Genomic DNA, 17,442 nt, shown 5'->3' with positions numbered 1-17,442 from the left:
AGTGAAAAACAAGTTACTAGACTTTGTCGAGTTGCTGGGGGACACTGTAGAAAGTATTTCAAAAAGTGTGATGGGAGTGCTTAAAAAATACGAACTGCAAAACAAAGTTGTTGCCCTTTCTGCGGACAATACAAACACAAACTTCGGCGGACTTTTGAGAAGAGGCAAAGAAAATGTATTCACAAAAATGAAGTCTCACTTGCAGAGAGAAATTATTGGGGTGGGCTGCAATGCCCATATCATTGACAATTGTGCACAATCTGCCTTAGACACATTGCCATAGACGTTGATGGTCTGGTCCAGAAAACTTTTAGGTACTGTATTTCCACATTTACACGGTACGTGTGGAAAGACTGAAGGAGTTTTGTGATTTTGGTAACGAAGAGTATCACAAAATTTTGGGGTACTCAAATGTGCGTTGGTTGTCTTTAATGCCAGCATTGCAGAGGATACTGCAGATTTTCCAATCATTAAAATCATTCTTTCTGTCAGAGAACCAATGTCCATGATTCTTAGAAGATTTGTTCTAGAACCCATTAGCAGAAATGTGGCTCTTGTTTGCGCACTGTCAAATGAGCCTGTTTCATGACACCATACTTCATGTAGAAGGCAACCACAAAAGTGCAATTGAGGCATGCACTGTTTTGAAAGATTTGACCCAAAAGCTGACAGCCAGGAAAGAAGACAAATTTATTCCTATGCTGGTTCAAGGTCAACTTCGTAAACTTGAAGATGATGGCCACATTACAAGGGAAGCGTATTTTAGAACATTAGATACGTTCTTTGGCATAGCAATTGACTACATTAATGCATGGGGCAAACACTTGGATAACCTTCACGAGTTAAATTGCCTACTGCCGAGAACAATTCCTGGAAAAAATGACTTTGAGAGGGCAATGGAAAAACTGCAAACCAAATGCCCTATTCTCGACGTAAATACTGACTTAATGTTTGATGAATTTACGTACGTAAAAGACTATCTGGCCACGAAGTTCAGTGACTGGACAAACCAAGACATAACAACGTTGCAGAAGTAGAAAGAAATATTCCAACACTTGAAAGAACAAGTTTTGCCACATAGCAACATAGAAAACGTAATTCAACTTGCATTTTGTTTGCCAGCCAGCAATGCCACAGTGGAAAGAACTTTCAGTCACGTGAACTTTTTCTGGACACCAGAGAAATCGCAAATGAAAGTGCATACAATGCGGTCCTTGCTGATAATTAAAGTAAACTTCTCAATGTCTTGCGAAGAATTCTTCCAGAAGCTCTGTCAGCCGGAAAACAAGAGGATACTGAAAAAGATTAATTCCTCTGAAAAATACATTGCGGAAGGACAGTCCAATCAGAAAATCCAATAAAAAGATGAGCCTGTACTGCGTGGGAAGGTAAGACGTGGATTTCTATCCACTTTAATAAACAATGCTATGGTTTAATTAACATTAAAGGATGCTTACGTGTTACAAATTATTATTTTACAGTTTTCGACGCATCACGGTGTCAATTTCGACATTTTTCAAGATGCCAGGACAAAAACATGTAAATTATCAGTAAACAGAATTGTAAGTTTAATGTCCATACAAAATTTTGTTTGTTGAACTGATGCAGACTATACAGAATGTATTTATGATTTACAAAATTGTCCACATTTCCAGTCCTTGCACGATCTTGCGTTAAGTTTTGCTTGTTCGTGTGCGCAAGCACGTCGTAATGAAACCGCATTTTCACAACCAGGCATGAATTCTTCTCGAGACGTTATGTAGTCTACGCTCCTCTATCCAATCACCCCCGGATCGGCCCAGAAAATTCTGGTCGCCTTAGTACAGAAGCAACATATCCACCTGAGATCACAGAATTAAAAAGAAAAAAAAGATAACTTTTCAAAGTACGCGATCGTGGCCCAGATTCGTCCGCAGCGTAGAATAAATATGGAATATTCAAAGCCAAAGTATGAACAAATTTCCGTGGAAAAATAAATGACAACGTAAATGCACCACAAACGTAAAATGCAATGGGTGTGTTATGCTCTCACTTGACAGTTATGTTTTGCATTTTTATTTAAAACGAATAGTTCCAGAAGTACAATTTTCGTGATACCGGCATTGTCCTACAGTATGTGTATAGCGCGAGTGTGAAGCCAAGGAGTTGCGCTTTCTCTCTCAATCCACTCAAAAGTATTAAGACAAAGATATTTAAGTATGAGTTAAAGTGCTATCACTACCGAAAATACCCAATTGAGACAGAAGGCGTCTACAGCCACAACGTTTTGAACCTGGTTACAGCAACCTCTTATGTGACAGTAACACCAGGAAGTAAACATCTCAAAGGGAAAAAAAAGAAATACTTCCTGTTTTTGTGACAGTAGTAGTGGTTGTCGCGCTGTTCTTTTTTTCAGTTTACGGCAAAGCTATGGCGTCGTACGGAGGTAGTTTTGAAAGTGCTCGGAGTATCGAGGAGAGAAAACAATCCAAGAGGGAGGCTAGAAAAGAAGCATTAGAAAAGGCGAGTGCTTCTTATCAGTTATCCATAGTTGTTTAATACTTTTTAATACATATAGGATCAGGCGGCTTTAATTGCCGACATTTAGATCACAAACAATTGTAAAGCTTTATGATTCTGTTTACTGACGCTTTTTAATGCATATTCATAACGTGGTTTTTGGCATGCCCGATATGTGTTAGTCTAGCCTGTCCTGCTTTACTTTTGTTTGCTGTTGTTTTTTTTTTCAATTTTGTTTATCGTCTCACTCCCCACAGATTGCTTCTAAAGATATGCAGTTTAAAACAGTGTGTATCGTAAATGAAAAGATACCTTCATTAACGTAAATTGTTGAGGGATAAACCCAAAGGAAATCCGCAGAATGGAACAAGTGGTCATTTCAAATCATGACTGTTCACAAAACCAGTACCGTGTTTCTCTCTTTCGAAGCTGCACGTTTAACACGAGTGTTAATGCAAAGCAGAATTAGAGAAAGGACATTCATGGTACCAGGCCTGGCTTGTTATATTTTTTATGATTTTCTTCGGAAAACATGGATAAACATGTCAGTATATATAGCAGGGAAAATAAGTATTGAACGCGTCAACGTTCTTCTCAGTAAATATGTTTCTACAGGGACTATTGACATATTTTTACCAGATGTCAGTAACAACCCAAGTAACCCATCCATACAAAGAAATCAAAACAAATAACTCCATAAATTAAGTTATGTGTAATAAAGTAGAATGACACAAAGAAAAGTATTGAACACATGAAGAAAAGGTAGGTTAAGCCAAGAAACCAGCTGAAATCTGTCGGTATTTAGAAAGCAATCCTGCACCCTATCAGTGCAAATTAATATCAGCTGATTTAGTCCTAATTGATGGCCTATAAAAAGGTTTCTCATTAATTACCAAGGTGTCACCCAAGAAGCATCTCATGATAATGGGTAAAAGCAAAGAGCTCACTCAAGACCTTCACAACCTTATTGTTGCAAAACATACTGATGACATTGTTTACAGACATATTTCTAAACCTCTGAATGTTCCAGTGAGCACTGTTTTGCTTTGTTGTGCAAAATAAAATAAAAAAGAAACATATTGCACAAACATTAAAACACAGTCTTTGAAAATATGTACTGCGTAGACTACATAAAAAATATTCATAGGGATATTTTTCACAGTTCCCTTTGTTCCCCATTAAACAAAAACAAGGAAGTCTAACAAGACTTTAACATTGACTTTCAAAACATCTTTATGAGCATGAAGAAAAATTCTAGTAATTAATAAAACCAAACCAAAGAAAATTTAGATCTACACCAGTTGAATGCTACCTCAGCAGATTCCATGAAAGGAAGCCCCACAATACATATAAGCCTACTAAAGAAAGCTTTGACACTTGTAACATAACTGATTTTCAGGATCCTCTTTCTACAGAATTTAATGTTAGTGGACAGTTGTTTAAAAATTATTCTATAATGAAAAAAAGTCATTTAATGAAACAGAATGTCTCATTTTATTGATTTCTAATTTTGTAGCTATATACAATTCTTGCATTGTAGAATGCCCATGGCCCTGACGCCAACCAAGGCAGCTGCCCTCTCATGCCCCAGGGGAGATATTGTTTTTCCCCCGGGCCTTCCATTCTCCAGGCATCCTGGTTTGGCAAGGGTCCCAGCCGTCCATCACACCTGTTAAAAACTGTGCCGTACTGCAGCATTCTAAATATATTAAGACTGTTCAGTCCATCTATTTGTTATCGATAAAGTATTTAACAGAGATAATATCATCATGATAGTGTGACAGAATGCATCCTTTGACACAGCATCGTCCACTTTGAAACATCAAGACTGAAAGCCGTATTAAAATTGAACGTTTGTGTGTAACATTGGCTCAGTTGATAACTTTGACTGCATGCTATGCATCTGCTTAATCTTATCACTGTAAAGGTGTACAATCAATAAACAAGCAATATTGGTGGTAAGTATGGATAAATGGCTGAAATTCCTAAATACTGACAATTTGAAGTGTGGGTTTGCTTATTCAAGCTTGACAAACTCTCATTTTAAAACTATTTAGCTGTGTCATTGTGTGGGATGTTTTAAATTAATTGCCTTTTCATAGTGAAATTGCCTGCCATTTGCTGATAATGGAACATCTGTGACTGAAGGTCCACAGACAAGTGATGAGACTTTGGAATTCTGTCGCATTTTTAGAATGGAAAGGTGACTGATGGATGAAATTACCAACAATGTCCACAGATTTATTTTAGTTTTAGCTAATGAAATGATTGTTTTTTCATTAGTGACATATTTTGTTTTAGTTTACATTAACAGGAATAATAATGTTTTGCGAATGATATTTGTTTTGGAAAATGTACAACATTAAAATCAGGTAACAGACATGGCTAGGATTCAGCTTGGATGGGCTGCTCATGCCAAATGCAGCTCTACAGGTATTTCTGCTGTTCCTTATTGAAGAGTTAAGGATGGGTATAAATTCTTGATAAATTCATAATTAATGTTGTCCACTTTAAATTGGAAGAACTTGTTGCACATTATGGATTTAACGTGCGTTGCCATTGTAATAATTCCCCAGGCATTTAGTATGCTTTAGTCATCTGCCACAGTCCATTTTGCTGCAAAATGTCTCTGAGAAGACTAAAAACTGGTAAGAGTAATTTGTAGTGATGATTGGATTGATCAGTAGCCAATCGAAATCAGCTAATTTTTAGTACAGATGACAAGATTGGTGATCAATAAATTGGCAGATCAAACAATTATTTTTATAGCATCTGCTTTTGTAAGCTGTACTATAATTTAGTTGTGTTGTAGTGTTCCTTTACACAAGGTATTACAGTAATAGAGCTAGTGCATGCCATGTTATTGCTGTAGACCTCCAGTAAACAGAGAGTAGCAAGACAACCATTACCAGAGGAGGAAGACTGGAATATTAGACTTTAGAGTAAAGAAAGTGGAGTAATAAAAAGATAAAGGAATCAGAGGAGTTGTTCCATGCAATTAAACAAATGGCAGGAAAATCTGCTTTAAAGAACTCAGGCTTTTTTATTTTGTCCTTTAATTAAAGAGGACACCGTCTGTCTGAGTTTGGATGGTGAGGAATCTTGTGTTAGTACAGCAGCATTAGGAATGTCAAATTGGCACACTGTAAAGAAAAAACACAAATATAGTAAATGTGCATTTTTAAAGCAAAAAAAAAAGCTTTAGTGTAATTAAATGTTTAACTGCCAATATCATTTAATTGAATCAATGTGTGGGAATCCACAACCATACACACACACATATGTGTGTGTGTGTATATATATGTATAATATACAGTTTGGTTTCGTCCGATGCGAGAGATGGACGTCTGAAGTGGAGCTCCGCTAGCAGTGGTGCTATTTTTCATATTATTTGCTTATTATTCTGAGATATCCTGTATTTATTCAACCCGAGAGGGACCGCTACAGTATATGTAAACACATATAAACATGGCCAACAAGGAGGGGGGTCCGAAAGAATCGAAGACTAAAGCTACATCCAAGCTGCGATCAGCAAGCCCTAGTTCGAGATACGGCCTCTCAGAGACAGACCTGGATCAGATGGGCGAAAGTACAGACTCCTCGGGACCACGGTCCGCTACATCGTCGCCTGCTGAGAGCGAAAAGGGGAGCGAAGGTGCGATCGTGAGTGCAGATGTGGATAGCTCGCCGATTGGAGAGGATTACCTGAAACTGGAAAAGGCGGGAGGTCCGCGGCTTCAGTTACGCAATCACGCGGGACTGGAGCAGCGGGGACACCGGCTTCAGCAGAGTCTGCTGCTTCATCTACGGTACAAGAAGGCACATTTGAGCTATCTGAACTGAAAGTGTTGCTCGCTGAGCTCAGGCAAGATATAAAGAAAAGCGAGAAGGCTAATGAGAAAGCAACGGCAAAGGCACATGAGAGACTGAAACAGGAATGAAACAGGAATGAAACAGGCCAATGAATGGCTGCGTCAAGAGGTACAGCTTGAACTTCGACAGGTGCTGGGTAAAATTGAAGAGCGCATTGAGAAAAACTCGCTAAACTGAGCACGCTTGCTGATCGATTGGAGCATCTTAGTGAGACATTCACGAATCGGATCGAAATAGCCGAACATCTAGCTGCCAGTGCCGAGGAAAGAGCAGTAAATGTCAGTTGAATGTAAAAACTCGGAGAAAGACTTGGAGACAGACTGGCTGCTTTAGAAGATGGGAATAGAAGGTATAATGTCAGAATTGAAGGCTTGCCGGAGAATCGAAAGTTTAAACCCGTGAAATTCGCAACTGAACTTTTTCTAAAATAATCGGGGCGACTTTAAAGCAGAATCTGAGATAGCAGCGGCTTACAGCGTCGCTGATCAAACACCGTCAGACCCGACCAAGATCTTTTATAGTCCGTTTTGAACGATTATCATTTAAGTTAGAGGTGATGGAACTCCTCAGGAAAAAAAGGAAGATATTATATATGAAGATTGCCACATTCGTCTTCCCTGACTTCTCTCCAGCAACAGCTATCAAACGCCGCCTTCTATAATATTAAACAGCGCTACGGCAAGCCAATGTCAAATACGGCCTCCTGTATCCGCAAAACTGAAAGTGGAATGGCAGGGTCATTTCTATGTTTTCGCTAGCAAGGAGGAGGCAGAAAATGAGTTAAGAAAGCTGATCCCGGGACTATTCTGATACATAATTGTGAGTCATGGCGGTAAATGATAAAGCTAGGATTAATAATCTACTGTCTGATCTATTTGTTTTAAAATACGGGTTTTTATCAGCATATATTCTCATATTCTTATATTATTATTACTTACTTATTACTTATCATTACTTAGTATTACTAGGGCTAAATGTTTATGTTTTATTGTGCTTAATTACGTTTTCCTCCTCTTTTTTCTTTTCTAATTATTTCATGTGTACCCTAAATGAGACTGTTCAATATCATACCCTTGGTTTGCTGTTATTGCTATTACTGCATTAAGACTTGTTATGCTTGTTTTGGACACATCTTTAACACCATCACCTGGGTTTATTATCTGGGGATATCATCTTAATGCACTAAAATTGATGAAGATTATATGTATGTATGTATGTATATATATATGTATATATGTATATGTATATATATATATATATATATATAAGTGCAAAATTCTTTTCTTTCTTTTTCCTCTTTTAAAGACTATATTGGTAACAGATATCTCTATCTTTTAACCTTAAAGCGCCACTGCATGGGGGCTTGATGTGCTTTGGACGTGCTCTGTCTCTGGGTATGTCAGAGGACTGGGACTGCATGAAGTGGGTTTTAGCCTCACCTGGGGAGGCAAAAAGGGAGGGTGGGGGTTAAGGGGAAGAGAAAGAGAGCAGGCTTGATCTATATCTAATCTATCATCTCAATCTTTATAATTATAACTATCAACGTAATAATAAGCTGCATGGCAACAACTCTTGGGGGAATAGGAAATTAAGACCTAAACTATTTCACTTCCAGTTAAGACTATAATATGACACCAAAAACTCAGAATCAGTGTCTCCATGATGGGACAGTTAACTTCGTAAGCTGGAATGTTAAAGGCCTGAATCACGAATTAAAGAGAAAGAAAGTACTTTCTCACCTAACAGGTCTAAATGCTAAAATAGTATTTTTACAGGAAACCCACTTACTAAGTAAGGATCAGTTCCGGCTGCAAAAGACTGGACTGGCCAAATGTTCCATTCTAGTTTTACAAAGAAAACTAGAGGGGTGGGAATTCTCATACATAGAACAGTACCATTTGTAGCATCAGATGTAGTATTGGATCCTGAAGGGAGATATGTGATGGTCATGGGAGACTTATCTAACTGTAAAATGATTTTGATAAATGTTTATGCACCTAATGTTGATGATAAGGAATTTATACAAAATTTATTTGCATCCATTCCCAATCTGAACACTCATAAACTTATAATGGCTGGGGGCTTTAATTGTGTTCTAAATCCACTTTTAGATAAGACTTCCTCCACAGGGGAACGCAACTAACACCGCAAAGATAATTACAAAGTTTATAACTGATCACAACTTATCAGATCCCTGGAGGTTTTTAAACCCAAATTCAAGAACATATTCTTTCTACTCACCAGTACATCATTGCTACTCAAGGATTGATTACTTCTTTATAGATAATAACTTCTTGCCTAAGATTAAATCTTGTAAATACGATGCTATTGTTATTTCAGACCATGCTCCGATGATCTTGGAGCTGAAATTACTAAGCCCCATACACTCACCCCGCAGATGGCGTCTCAATCCGCTTCTATTAGCTGACGAGAATTGTACTGAATTTATATCCAAACAAATTGAATTCTTTCTAGAGACAAATACATCCCCTGAGATCTCTGCAGGAACACTCTGGGAAACTCTTAAGGCCTTCTTAAGAGGACAGATTATCTCATATCTTTCCCACAGAAATAAATCCGAAGCGAAGAAAGTAGCAGAGATAAAAGCGAAATTACTAAAATAGATGAAGAACATGCCAGACTACCAAGCGAGACTCTACATAAGAGGAGGCAGGCTCTACATTCAGAATTAAACCTCTTGACAACTAAAGAAACCGAACAACTAATTTACAAATCCAGACATCATTATTATGAACATGGAGAGAAAGCTAATAAGCTTTTAGCGCAACAAATTCACAAGCAAGAAGTGCGCAACGCAATCTCGGTAATTACTAACACGAATGGAGATAAAATCATCGAACACAAAAATATAATGTGCACTTTTAGAGACTACTATAAATCCCTATATACTACTGAGTTTAAAGAAGACAATATACAATCTAATGCATTTCTGGATAAATTACAGATACCACAAATTGACGCTATTAGTGTGGAGGAGCTCGATAAACCTCTGTCATTATCAGAATTACTGGATGCTATAAAGTCACTCCAAGGTGGAAAAGCAGCAGGCCCTGATGGCTACCCTGCAGAGTTTTACAAGAAATTCTCCGCTCAGCTAGCTCCCTCCTATTAGCAACATTTACAGAAGCCAGAGATAACCAATCTCTTCCACAAACCTTTCGCCAAGCACTAATCACTGTCTTTCCAAAACAAAATAAGGACTTATTACAATGTGCATCATACAGACCAATTTCACTTCTGAATAACGACGTTAAAATACTCTCTAAAATCATAGCTAGAAGGATGGAGAAAGTGCTCCCTCAATAATATCACAAGACCAAACTGGATTTATTAGGGGCCGACACTTATCTTCAAATCTTCGACGCCTGTTTAATGTAATATACTCACCAACTAAATCAAACACCCCAGAAATATTATTATCATTGGATGCAGAAAAGCATTCGACATGATTGAATGGAAATACCTTTTACTATTTTGGAGAAGTTTGGGTTTGGCCCAACATTTGTGCATGGATTAAATTACTGTATACTAACCCAGAAGCTTCAGTTTGCATCAATAACATTTGCTCAGACTACTTTAAACTAGAACGTGGCACAAGACAAGGATGCCCTTTGTCACCACTGCTGTTTGCAATTGCCATTGAACCACTGGCAATACATTGTCGAAATACTGATCAGATAAAGGGGATTAGCAGAGAAGGACTGGAACAGAAAATCTCATTATATGCAGATGACATGGTACTGTATATATCGGATCCAGAAAATTCTGTGCCTGCAGTCTTAGCAGCACTCACAGAATTTCAAAAGCTCTCTGGTCTCAGAATTAATCTGAATAAAAGTGTACTCTTTCCGTGAATTCAAGCATATAATATTAGATTAGACACCCTTCCTTTTATCATTGCAGAACAGTTTAAATACCTCGGGGTAAACATCACAAGTAAACATAAAGCTCTTTATCAACAAAATTTCGTGCCTGTATGGAAAAAATTAAACAAGACTTGCATAGATGGTCAACCCTTCATCTCACACTAGCTGGAAGAATTAACACTGTTAAGATGAATATTCTTCCTAAGCTCCTTTTTATTTCAAAACATACCAATATACATTAATAAATCGTTCTTTAAGCAATTAGATTCAACAATAACCTCATTTATTTGGAATTCTAAACATCCACGCATCAAAAGAGCGACCCTACAAAGACAAAAGGCAGAAGGCGGCATGGCTCTACCTAACTTCCAGTTTTATTACTGGGCGCAAATATACAGTCGATAAGAACCTGGACACAAATAGAAGAACATACACAGGCATGGACCGCAATAGAAGTAAAATCCTGCAGTACTTCTTTGTATTCCTTGCTTTGTGCTCCAATAAACACACGTTATCGGCAATACACTAATAACCCAATTGTGCTCCACTCACTTAGAATCTGGAACCAATGTAGAAAGCATTTTAAGACGGAGAAGCTTCTTTCTGTGGCACCCTGCAAAAGAACCACCTCTTTCAACCCTCACAAACATATGCAGTTTTTAATATCTGGAAAAATTTGGAATTAACTTGCTTAGAGACCTTTATATAGACAACGTCTTTGCATCCTATGAACAATTACATTCCAAATTTAACATTCCAGCTACAAATTTCTTTCACTATCTTCAAATCAGGAACTTTGTTAAACAGAACCTTCCAGATTTTCCTCATCTTGCACCCTCATCCACGCTGGAAAAATTATTGCTCAATTTCAAGGAGTTAGACTCCATCTCTACAATATATAAAATCCTTTTACAATCCCTTCCTTTCAAAGATCCAAGAGGACACTGGGAAAATGACCTCTCAATTAATATATCAGAAAAGGAGTGGAAAGTAGCAATGCAGAGAATTCACTCAAGCTCCATATGCAAAGCATACAATTATACAACTCAAAATTATATATCGAGCACATCTGTCTCGACTAAAACTCTCAAAATGTTTCCAGGGCATGATCCAACCTGCGAACGCTTGCAACCAAGCCCCAGCCTCACTAGGTCACATGTTCTGGGCCTGCTCCAAATTAACATTATTCTGGACAAAAATTTTTAATTACCTCTCAGACAGTCTTGGACTCACAATCCCTCCTAACCCATTAACAGCTGTGTTTGGGGTTCTTCCAGAGGGTCTTAAAGTGGAGAAAGACAAACAAACTGTGATTGCATTCACTACACTGTTGGCACGCAGACTTATTCTGATAAACTGGAAGAACCCAAACTCTCCTCTTTAAGTCAGTGGGAAACTGATGTGTTATATTATTTAAAATTGGAAAAATCAAATACTCAGTTAGAGGATCTGTGCAGACTTTTTCAAAACATGGCAGGATCTAATCAGTAATATTTTGAAATGATTTTATAAAGCACAGAGAATTTGTTGATTTAGGTATTTTTAAAAGCCTTAAATTTTACACTGTTTGGATTGCTCTCTCTCTCAAGGGTGGGGATCGATCTGTTCTTAGCATAATTCTTTTTTTTTTTTGATTGCTATGTATTGATTGTAATAAAATTAATAAAAAAAAAAAAAATATATATATATATATATATATATATATATACACACACACACATAGAGGTATATATATATGTGTTAGACTGATGGAAAAAAGTACTTTTTTAAAATTTTTTTTAATTAAGCTTTGGCGGCACGGTGGCGCAGTGGTAGCGCTGCTGCCTCGCAGTTAGGAGACCTGGGTTCACTTCCTGGGTCCTCCCTGCATGGAGTTTGTATGTTCTCCCCGTGTCTGCGTGGGTTTCCTCCCACAGTCCAAAGACATGCAGGTTAGGTGCATTGGCGATTCTAAATTGGCCCTAGTGTGTGCTTGGTGTGTTTGTGTGTGTCCTGCGGTGGGTTGGCACCCTGCCCAGGATTGGTTCCTGCCTTGTGCCCTGTGTTGGCTGGGATTGGCTCCAGCAGACCCCCGTGACCCTGTGTTCGGATTCAGCGGGTTGGAAAATGGATGGATGGATAATTAAGCTTTGTTTCAGATAAGTATATTACAGAAAAAATTAAACAATATGACATTGTAATTCTAAGAAGCACTTTATTTTTTTTATGCTACATGTATTACAGATAAACATTTTCTGTACACACAGTTGGAGAAATAAGTATTTGCTCCCCTGCTGACTTTGTAAGTTTGCTCACTTACAAAGAAATGAACAGTCTCTAATTTTTATGGTAGTTTAATTTTAATGCAGAGAGACAGAATATCAACCAAAAATCCAGAAAAAACACATTATATAAAAGTTATAAATTGATTTGCATATCATTGATAGAAATAAGTATTTTATCCCCTACAAGCCAGCCAGAATTCTGGCTCCCACAATTTGGCTGTGTGGATTACAATCAATCAATCAATTACAGAAACTCCTAATCTTAACTCGTTATGTGTATAAAGCACACCTGTCAACAGAGTCAATTTCCTCCATTCCAACTGGGCAAGACCGAAGTGCTGTCAAAGGATGTCAGGAACGATATTGTACGTCTGCACAAGACTAGAATGGGCTACAAGACCTTCAGCAAGAACCTTGATGAGAAGGTGACAACTGTTGGTGTGATTATTCGGAAATGGAAGAAGTATAAAATGACCATCAGTCGCCCTCGGTCTGGAGCTCCATGCAAGATCTTGCCTCATGGGGTGAGGATGATCAAAATTACACGGGAGGAGATTGTTAATGATCTTAAGGCAGTTGGGACCACAGTCACCAGGAATACTATTGGTAACACACTACACCGTAATAGATTGAAATTTTACAGTGCCCACAAGGTCCCGCTGCTCAAGAAGGCACATGAGCAGGCCCAGATGTTCACTGGCAAACTTAAGACGGGCCTGTACATGTGCCTTCTTGGACTTTCTGACAGGGTTGATGCCAGCTGTGAACCAGTTTTTATTGTCCGTCCATCCCTTTCTTCAGAACCAAACTTCTAGACTTGCTTGGGGTAAAGGTCATCTCTGCTCATGTAAAATCTCTAGCATCCATTTCCTTTCTATGATTGACCATACTGTAATAGCCATGTCATCCCTAAAGGCTCATATTGATGTTGGTGTACTTTTGCAAAGATTATTGATTTTTGCAGGGGTCACTTCAAACTCATGTGCAACTGTCACACTATCAACACACTTTCTGCAGAATGCTCATGTATGCTTTTACAAATATTAAATGACTGAGGAACAATCATTTGTACTACCAACAGAAAATAAATTTGTGATATAATTTGATGTATGCATGCAGATACTTTCCACAGTCTATGATAATAATAATAAGGTAGCCCTTGAATTAAGCACTAAGCAAAATAAGCATATGCTTAGGGTACTAAGGAAAAATGGGCACCATAGAGTTTTTACAAAACAGGAGAAAAGTAAGCATTATTTTTATATCTTTTGCTTCATGTATGTTGAAATGTTATGTAACTTTAAGGTTAGAAAGCAAAAGAATAGATGTTTTCTTTGGTACAAAACATTTTTCTTCATTAGGATATCTTTTTAAAAAATATCCACCAAAATTGATTTCTATAGAAAGAGGATTTTGAATATTGAAAATTATGCTCTTGTGATCACTTAATTTCAGTAATTTGACATGAATGAAAGCTTTCTTTAGTAGGTTGGATTGTAGGACTTGTTATGGTAGCTTCTGCTGAGACAGTATACAGTCAGTGTACATTTTCTTTATATAATTTTTCTTCATGTTCTCAAAGATGCTTTGGAAGGCAATATTAAAGTTTAGTTAGGCTTGCTTGTTTTTGTTCAATGCGAATCCAGAGGAATTGGGAAGAATACTTGTTTTTATTGTCAATCTTGTTTAATTTTTTACTGTATAGGCTTTTTAGTACGGATTTTCCAAACATTGTGTCTTAAAAGACATATAGTATATATGTTTGTCTTTTTCAGTTCTTATTTTTTTCACAATATAGAATTTTTGAAATTCCGTCAGTTGATTAAATCGTCCTTATGAAAAGAAATATCTCAGTTTAACTACCCAGTGGAACTGTGGACCTATAAAATTGGGACAACAGAAACACCTAAACTGTATTCAGTCAGAAAAGTATATGCACATAGGTTATACCATGATATGTACTGTAATTGCAATAATTTTTAATTCTATCGTAATAGAAATTTTGGTCATACTATGCACCCCTAGTAAGAAGCATAGTATTTGTTTGAGGGGAAGTGGAACCCTTTTTTTTTTTTACATATAACAAGTTGGGCAGTATGGAAGCAACCAGGGGTGTGTGGGCTTTTAAGTATAAATTATTGATCTGGACTACAGGGAGAGGTATCTGGAGAGGCAGCTGAATGACTTTCATGACCCAGAAGCAGCCCCAGGTTGAGATTTAAATGTTGCCTTATGCCAGTGGGACATGCAGCTTTTGGCCAGAGTGGAATAATAATAATAATAATAATACATTTTATTTATTTGTAGGCGCCTTTCTAAACACTCAAGGACACAGAACAGTAGGCAAAACATAGATTATAAACAAAAGTCAAATGCAAAAGTTAAAATCAGACAGAGCAATTGTAATCAAAGACAAAAAGCAGTCTTAAACAAATGAGTTTTAAGTTTAGATTTGAAAGTGAAAATGATTCACTATTTCTAAGCACAGGTGTTAGTGAGTTACAAAGCTTGATTGCAGAGCAACTGAATGCTCTGCTTCCCATAGCGGTAAGATGGACGAAGGGGACAGTCAAGTGGATGGAGGAAGAGGATCTAAGGGTACAGGAGGGAATGGCAACATGGAGGAGGTCAGACAGATATGGAGGGGCAAGGTTGTGGATAGCCTTAAAAGTTAGTAGGAGAAATTTGAATTGAATTTGGAACTGAACTGGAAGCCAATGAAGCTGCTGCAAAATGGGAGTGATATGGTGAATATAGGGGGTTCTAGTAATGATGTGGGCAGCTGAATTCTGGACCATAAAGAGATTTGCAAGGAAGACCAAAGAAAAGGGAATTGCAATAATCCAGACAAGAAGTGACAAGGCTATGAACAAGGATAGCAGTGGTGTGGGGAGTGAGGGAGGGGTGAATACGATTAATGTTACGCAAGTGGAAATATACAGACCGGGAGATGTTATTGATGTGGGACTGAAAGGATAAAGTACTGTTAAGGATGATTAACCTGTGGGGAAGGGGAGACAGAGGAATTATCAATGACAAATGAAAAATGATCAGTTTTGGATAATGTTGATTTTGTACCAATGAGGAGAACCTCAGATTTGTCACTATTTAATTTAAGAAAATTTGAAGAAAACCAGGATTTGATTTCTGCTATGCAATCTAGGGATGCACCGAATGTTCGGCAACCGAAATTATTCGGCCGAAAATACCTAAAAAAAGCACTTTCGGTGTTCGGCCGAATAAGTAAAAAAAGCCGAATAAATTTTGCCGAACAATGACGTTTTTAATGACGCGATCAAATAGTAACCCGCGTAGAGTGAGAGGCACGCGCTTTATGCAGCAGAAATGTCAGCAGTGTGGAAGCACTTTAAAGCGTCAGAGAAAGAGGCAAAAACGGCCGTTTGCAGACACTGTTCTGCTGAATTGTCCAGAGGGGTACATCTGCAAAAACGTACAGCACTTCAAGTTTAATTTATCACTTAAAATCAAGACACCCCGAACATCATGCAGAGTACGAGAAAGACACGGTGGCGGCTACGGCAACAGCAGCAGCGAAAAGGAAAGTAGCTACTCCCAGTCCTAAGACACCCACTCCATCTGTGGCTGACTTCTTAGAAAAGGCAAAAAAGTTTGCCAATGACAGTGCCAAAGCTAAAGGTATTACTAAAAGGATAATGGAATTCATCGCATTGGATGATCAACCTTTCTCTGTTGTAGAGAATTTTGGATTTCGCAGGCTTATAGACCATATTGAGCCCCGTTACACCATGCCTAGTAGACGGCATTTCTCAGACGTGTGCTTACCTGAGATGTATAACGTTGTTTCAACTCACGTCCATGAGCTCTTGGCTACAGATATTGCAGCCCTCAGCTTCACGACTGATATTTGGAGCTCGGATGTGAGCCCCACCAGTATGCTGAGTTTAACTGCGCAGTGGATCGACACAGATTTCAAGCTACAAAAGATTGTGCTTCACTCACAAGAGTTTAGAGGGTCCCATACAGCTGTAGCCATATCCGAGGCATTCGCCAACATGTTTGACACTTGGCGTATCGACCGATCTAAAGTGCATGCGGTAGTCAGTGACAACACAAGAAATATGGCTAAAGCTAGTGATAGTGATCTGAAAGGCATACGGTGTATGGCACACACAATTCAACTGGCGGTCAACGAGGGATTTTTGAGTCAGCGCAGTATAGCAGACGTGATAGCGATAGGCAGGAAAATTGTTGGCCATTTTAAACATTCACCGCTTGCCTATGCGCGCCTACAATCTATTCAAGAACAGTTCGGAACGCCACAAAATCGTTTCCAACAAGATGTGAGCACAAGAAAATAGGACGAAAATTACTAAAATTTGTCGGATCAGCACCAGGTTTTTTTCAGTATTGGGGTTATTGCAGCAGTTTTAAAAGATGAAGGAACAGTACCAGTAGTGAGAGAAGAGTGGATTATAGCAGAGGTAAGAGAGACCAGAGATGGGAGAAATAGTAGGAGAAAGTTTGTAAGTTGAGGGGAGCAAACTTTTGTGCTTGAGGCACTCTGCTTTTGGGGAGTGAGCAAACAAGAAGCTATCCCATATAGGTCACCCAAGTATCTTGTATAATGAGGTCCAGTCTAGCAGCTGAGGTTTGCTTTATTTTTTTATAATGATTAGGTAAACAACACATTTTGATGTAACGTTGAATTGTTTTATTCTTTTTTCTGGGTTAGAGTGTTACATGGATAATATATGAAGGTGTCACATTTAACACTAGAATTCCTGAAGCCTACTAAAAAAGTCGTAATCCCAGCCCACTTTAAATCCATTCACACCTCTCCATCAGCGTCTTTTGTTTTGTAAATGCATTGATTAGCACAAGCAGCAAGCAGCCTGCTGTCCCATCCCCCGCCTTGCCGGAGCTCAGCTCAGGCAAAA

At 38.2% G+C, this 17,442-nt stretch overlaps 1 protein-coding gene across 2 annotated transcripts in view; it reads left to right on the top strand.

Moving 5' to 3' along the window:
* The first annotated feature begins 1,223 nt into the window (after positions 1-1,223).
* cwf19l2 (CWF19 like cell cycle control factor 2) overlaps positions 1,224-17,442 on the top strand; it is a 139,410-nt gene continuing 123,191 nt past the window's right edge. The window contains exon 1 of one of the 2 annotated variants that reach the window (XM_039744194.1): positions 1,224-1,388. Coding sequence is in view for 1 of the 2 variants with exons in the window: in XM_039744193.1 (XP_039600127.1) it covers positions 2,410-2,502 (93 nt within the window). In the remaining variant the exon portion in view is untranslated. Of the gene's footprint in view, positions 1,389-2,367; positions 2,503-17,442 lie in introns of those variants that run through there. The other variant, XM_039744193.1, reaches the window with a different exon arrangement.

Source organism: Polypterus senegalus, chromosome 2 (genome assembly GCF_016835505.1).
Source record: "Polypterus senegalus isolate Bchr_013 chromosome 2, ASM1683550v1, whole genome shotgun sequence".
Classification (NCBI taxonomy): Eukaryota; Metazoa; Chordata; class Cladistia; order Polypteriformes; family Polypteridae; genus Polypterus; species Polypterus senegalus.
Note: the sequence above shows the minus strand (reverse complement) of the source record. Positions and strands in the feature narration are given on the sequence as shown.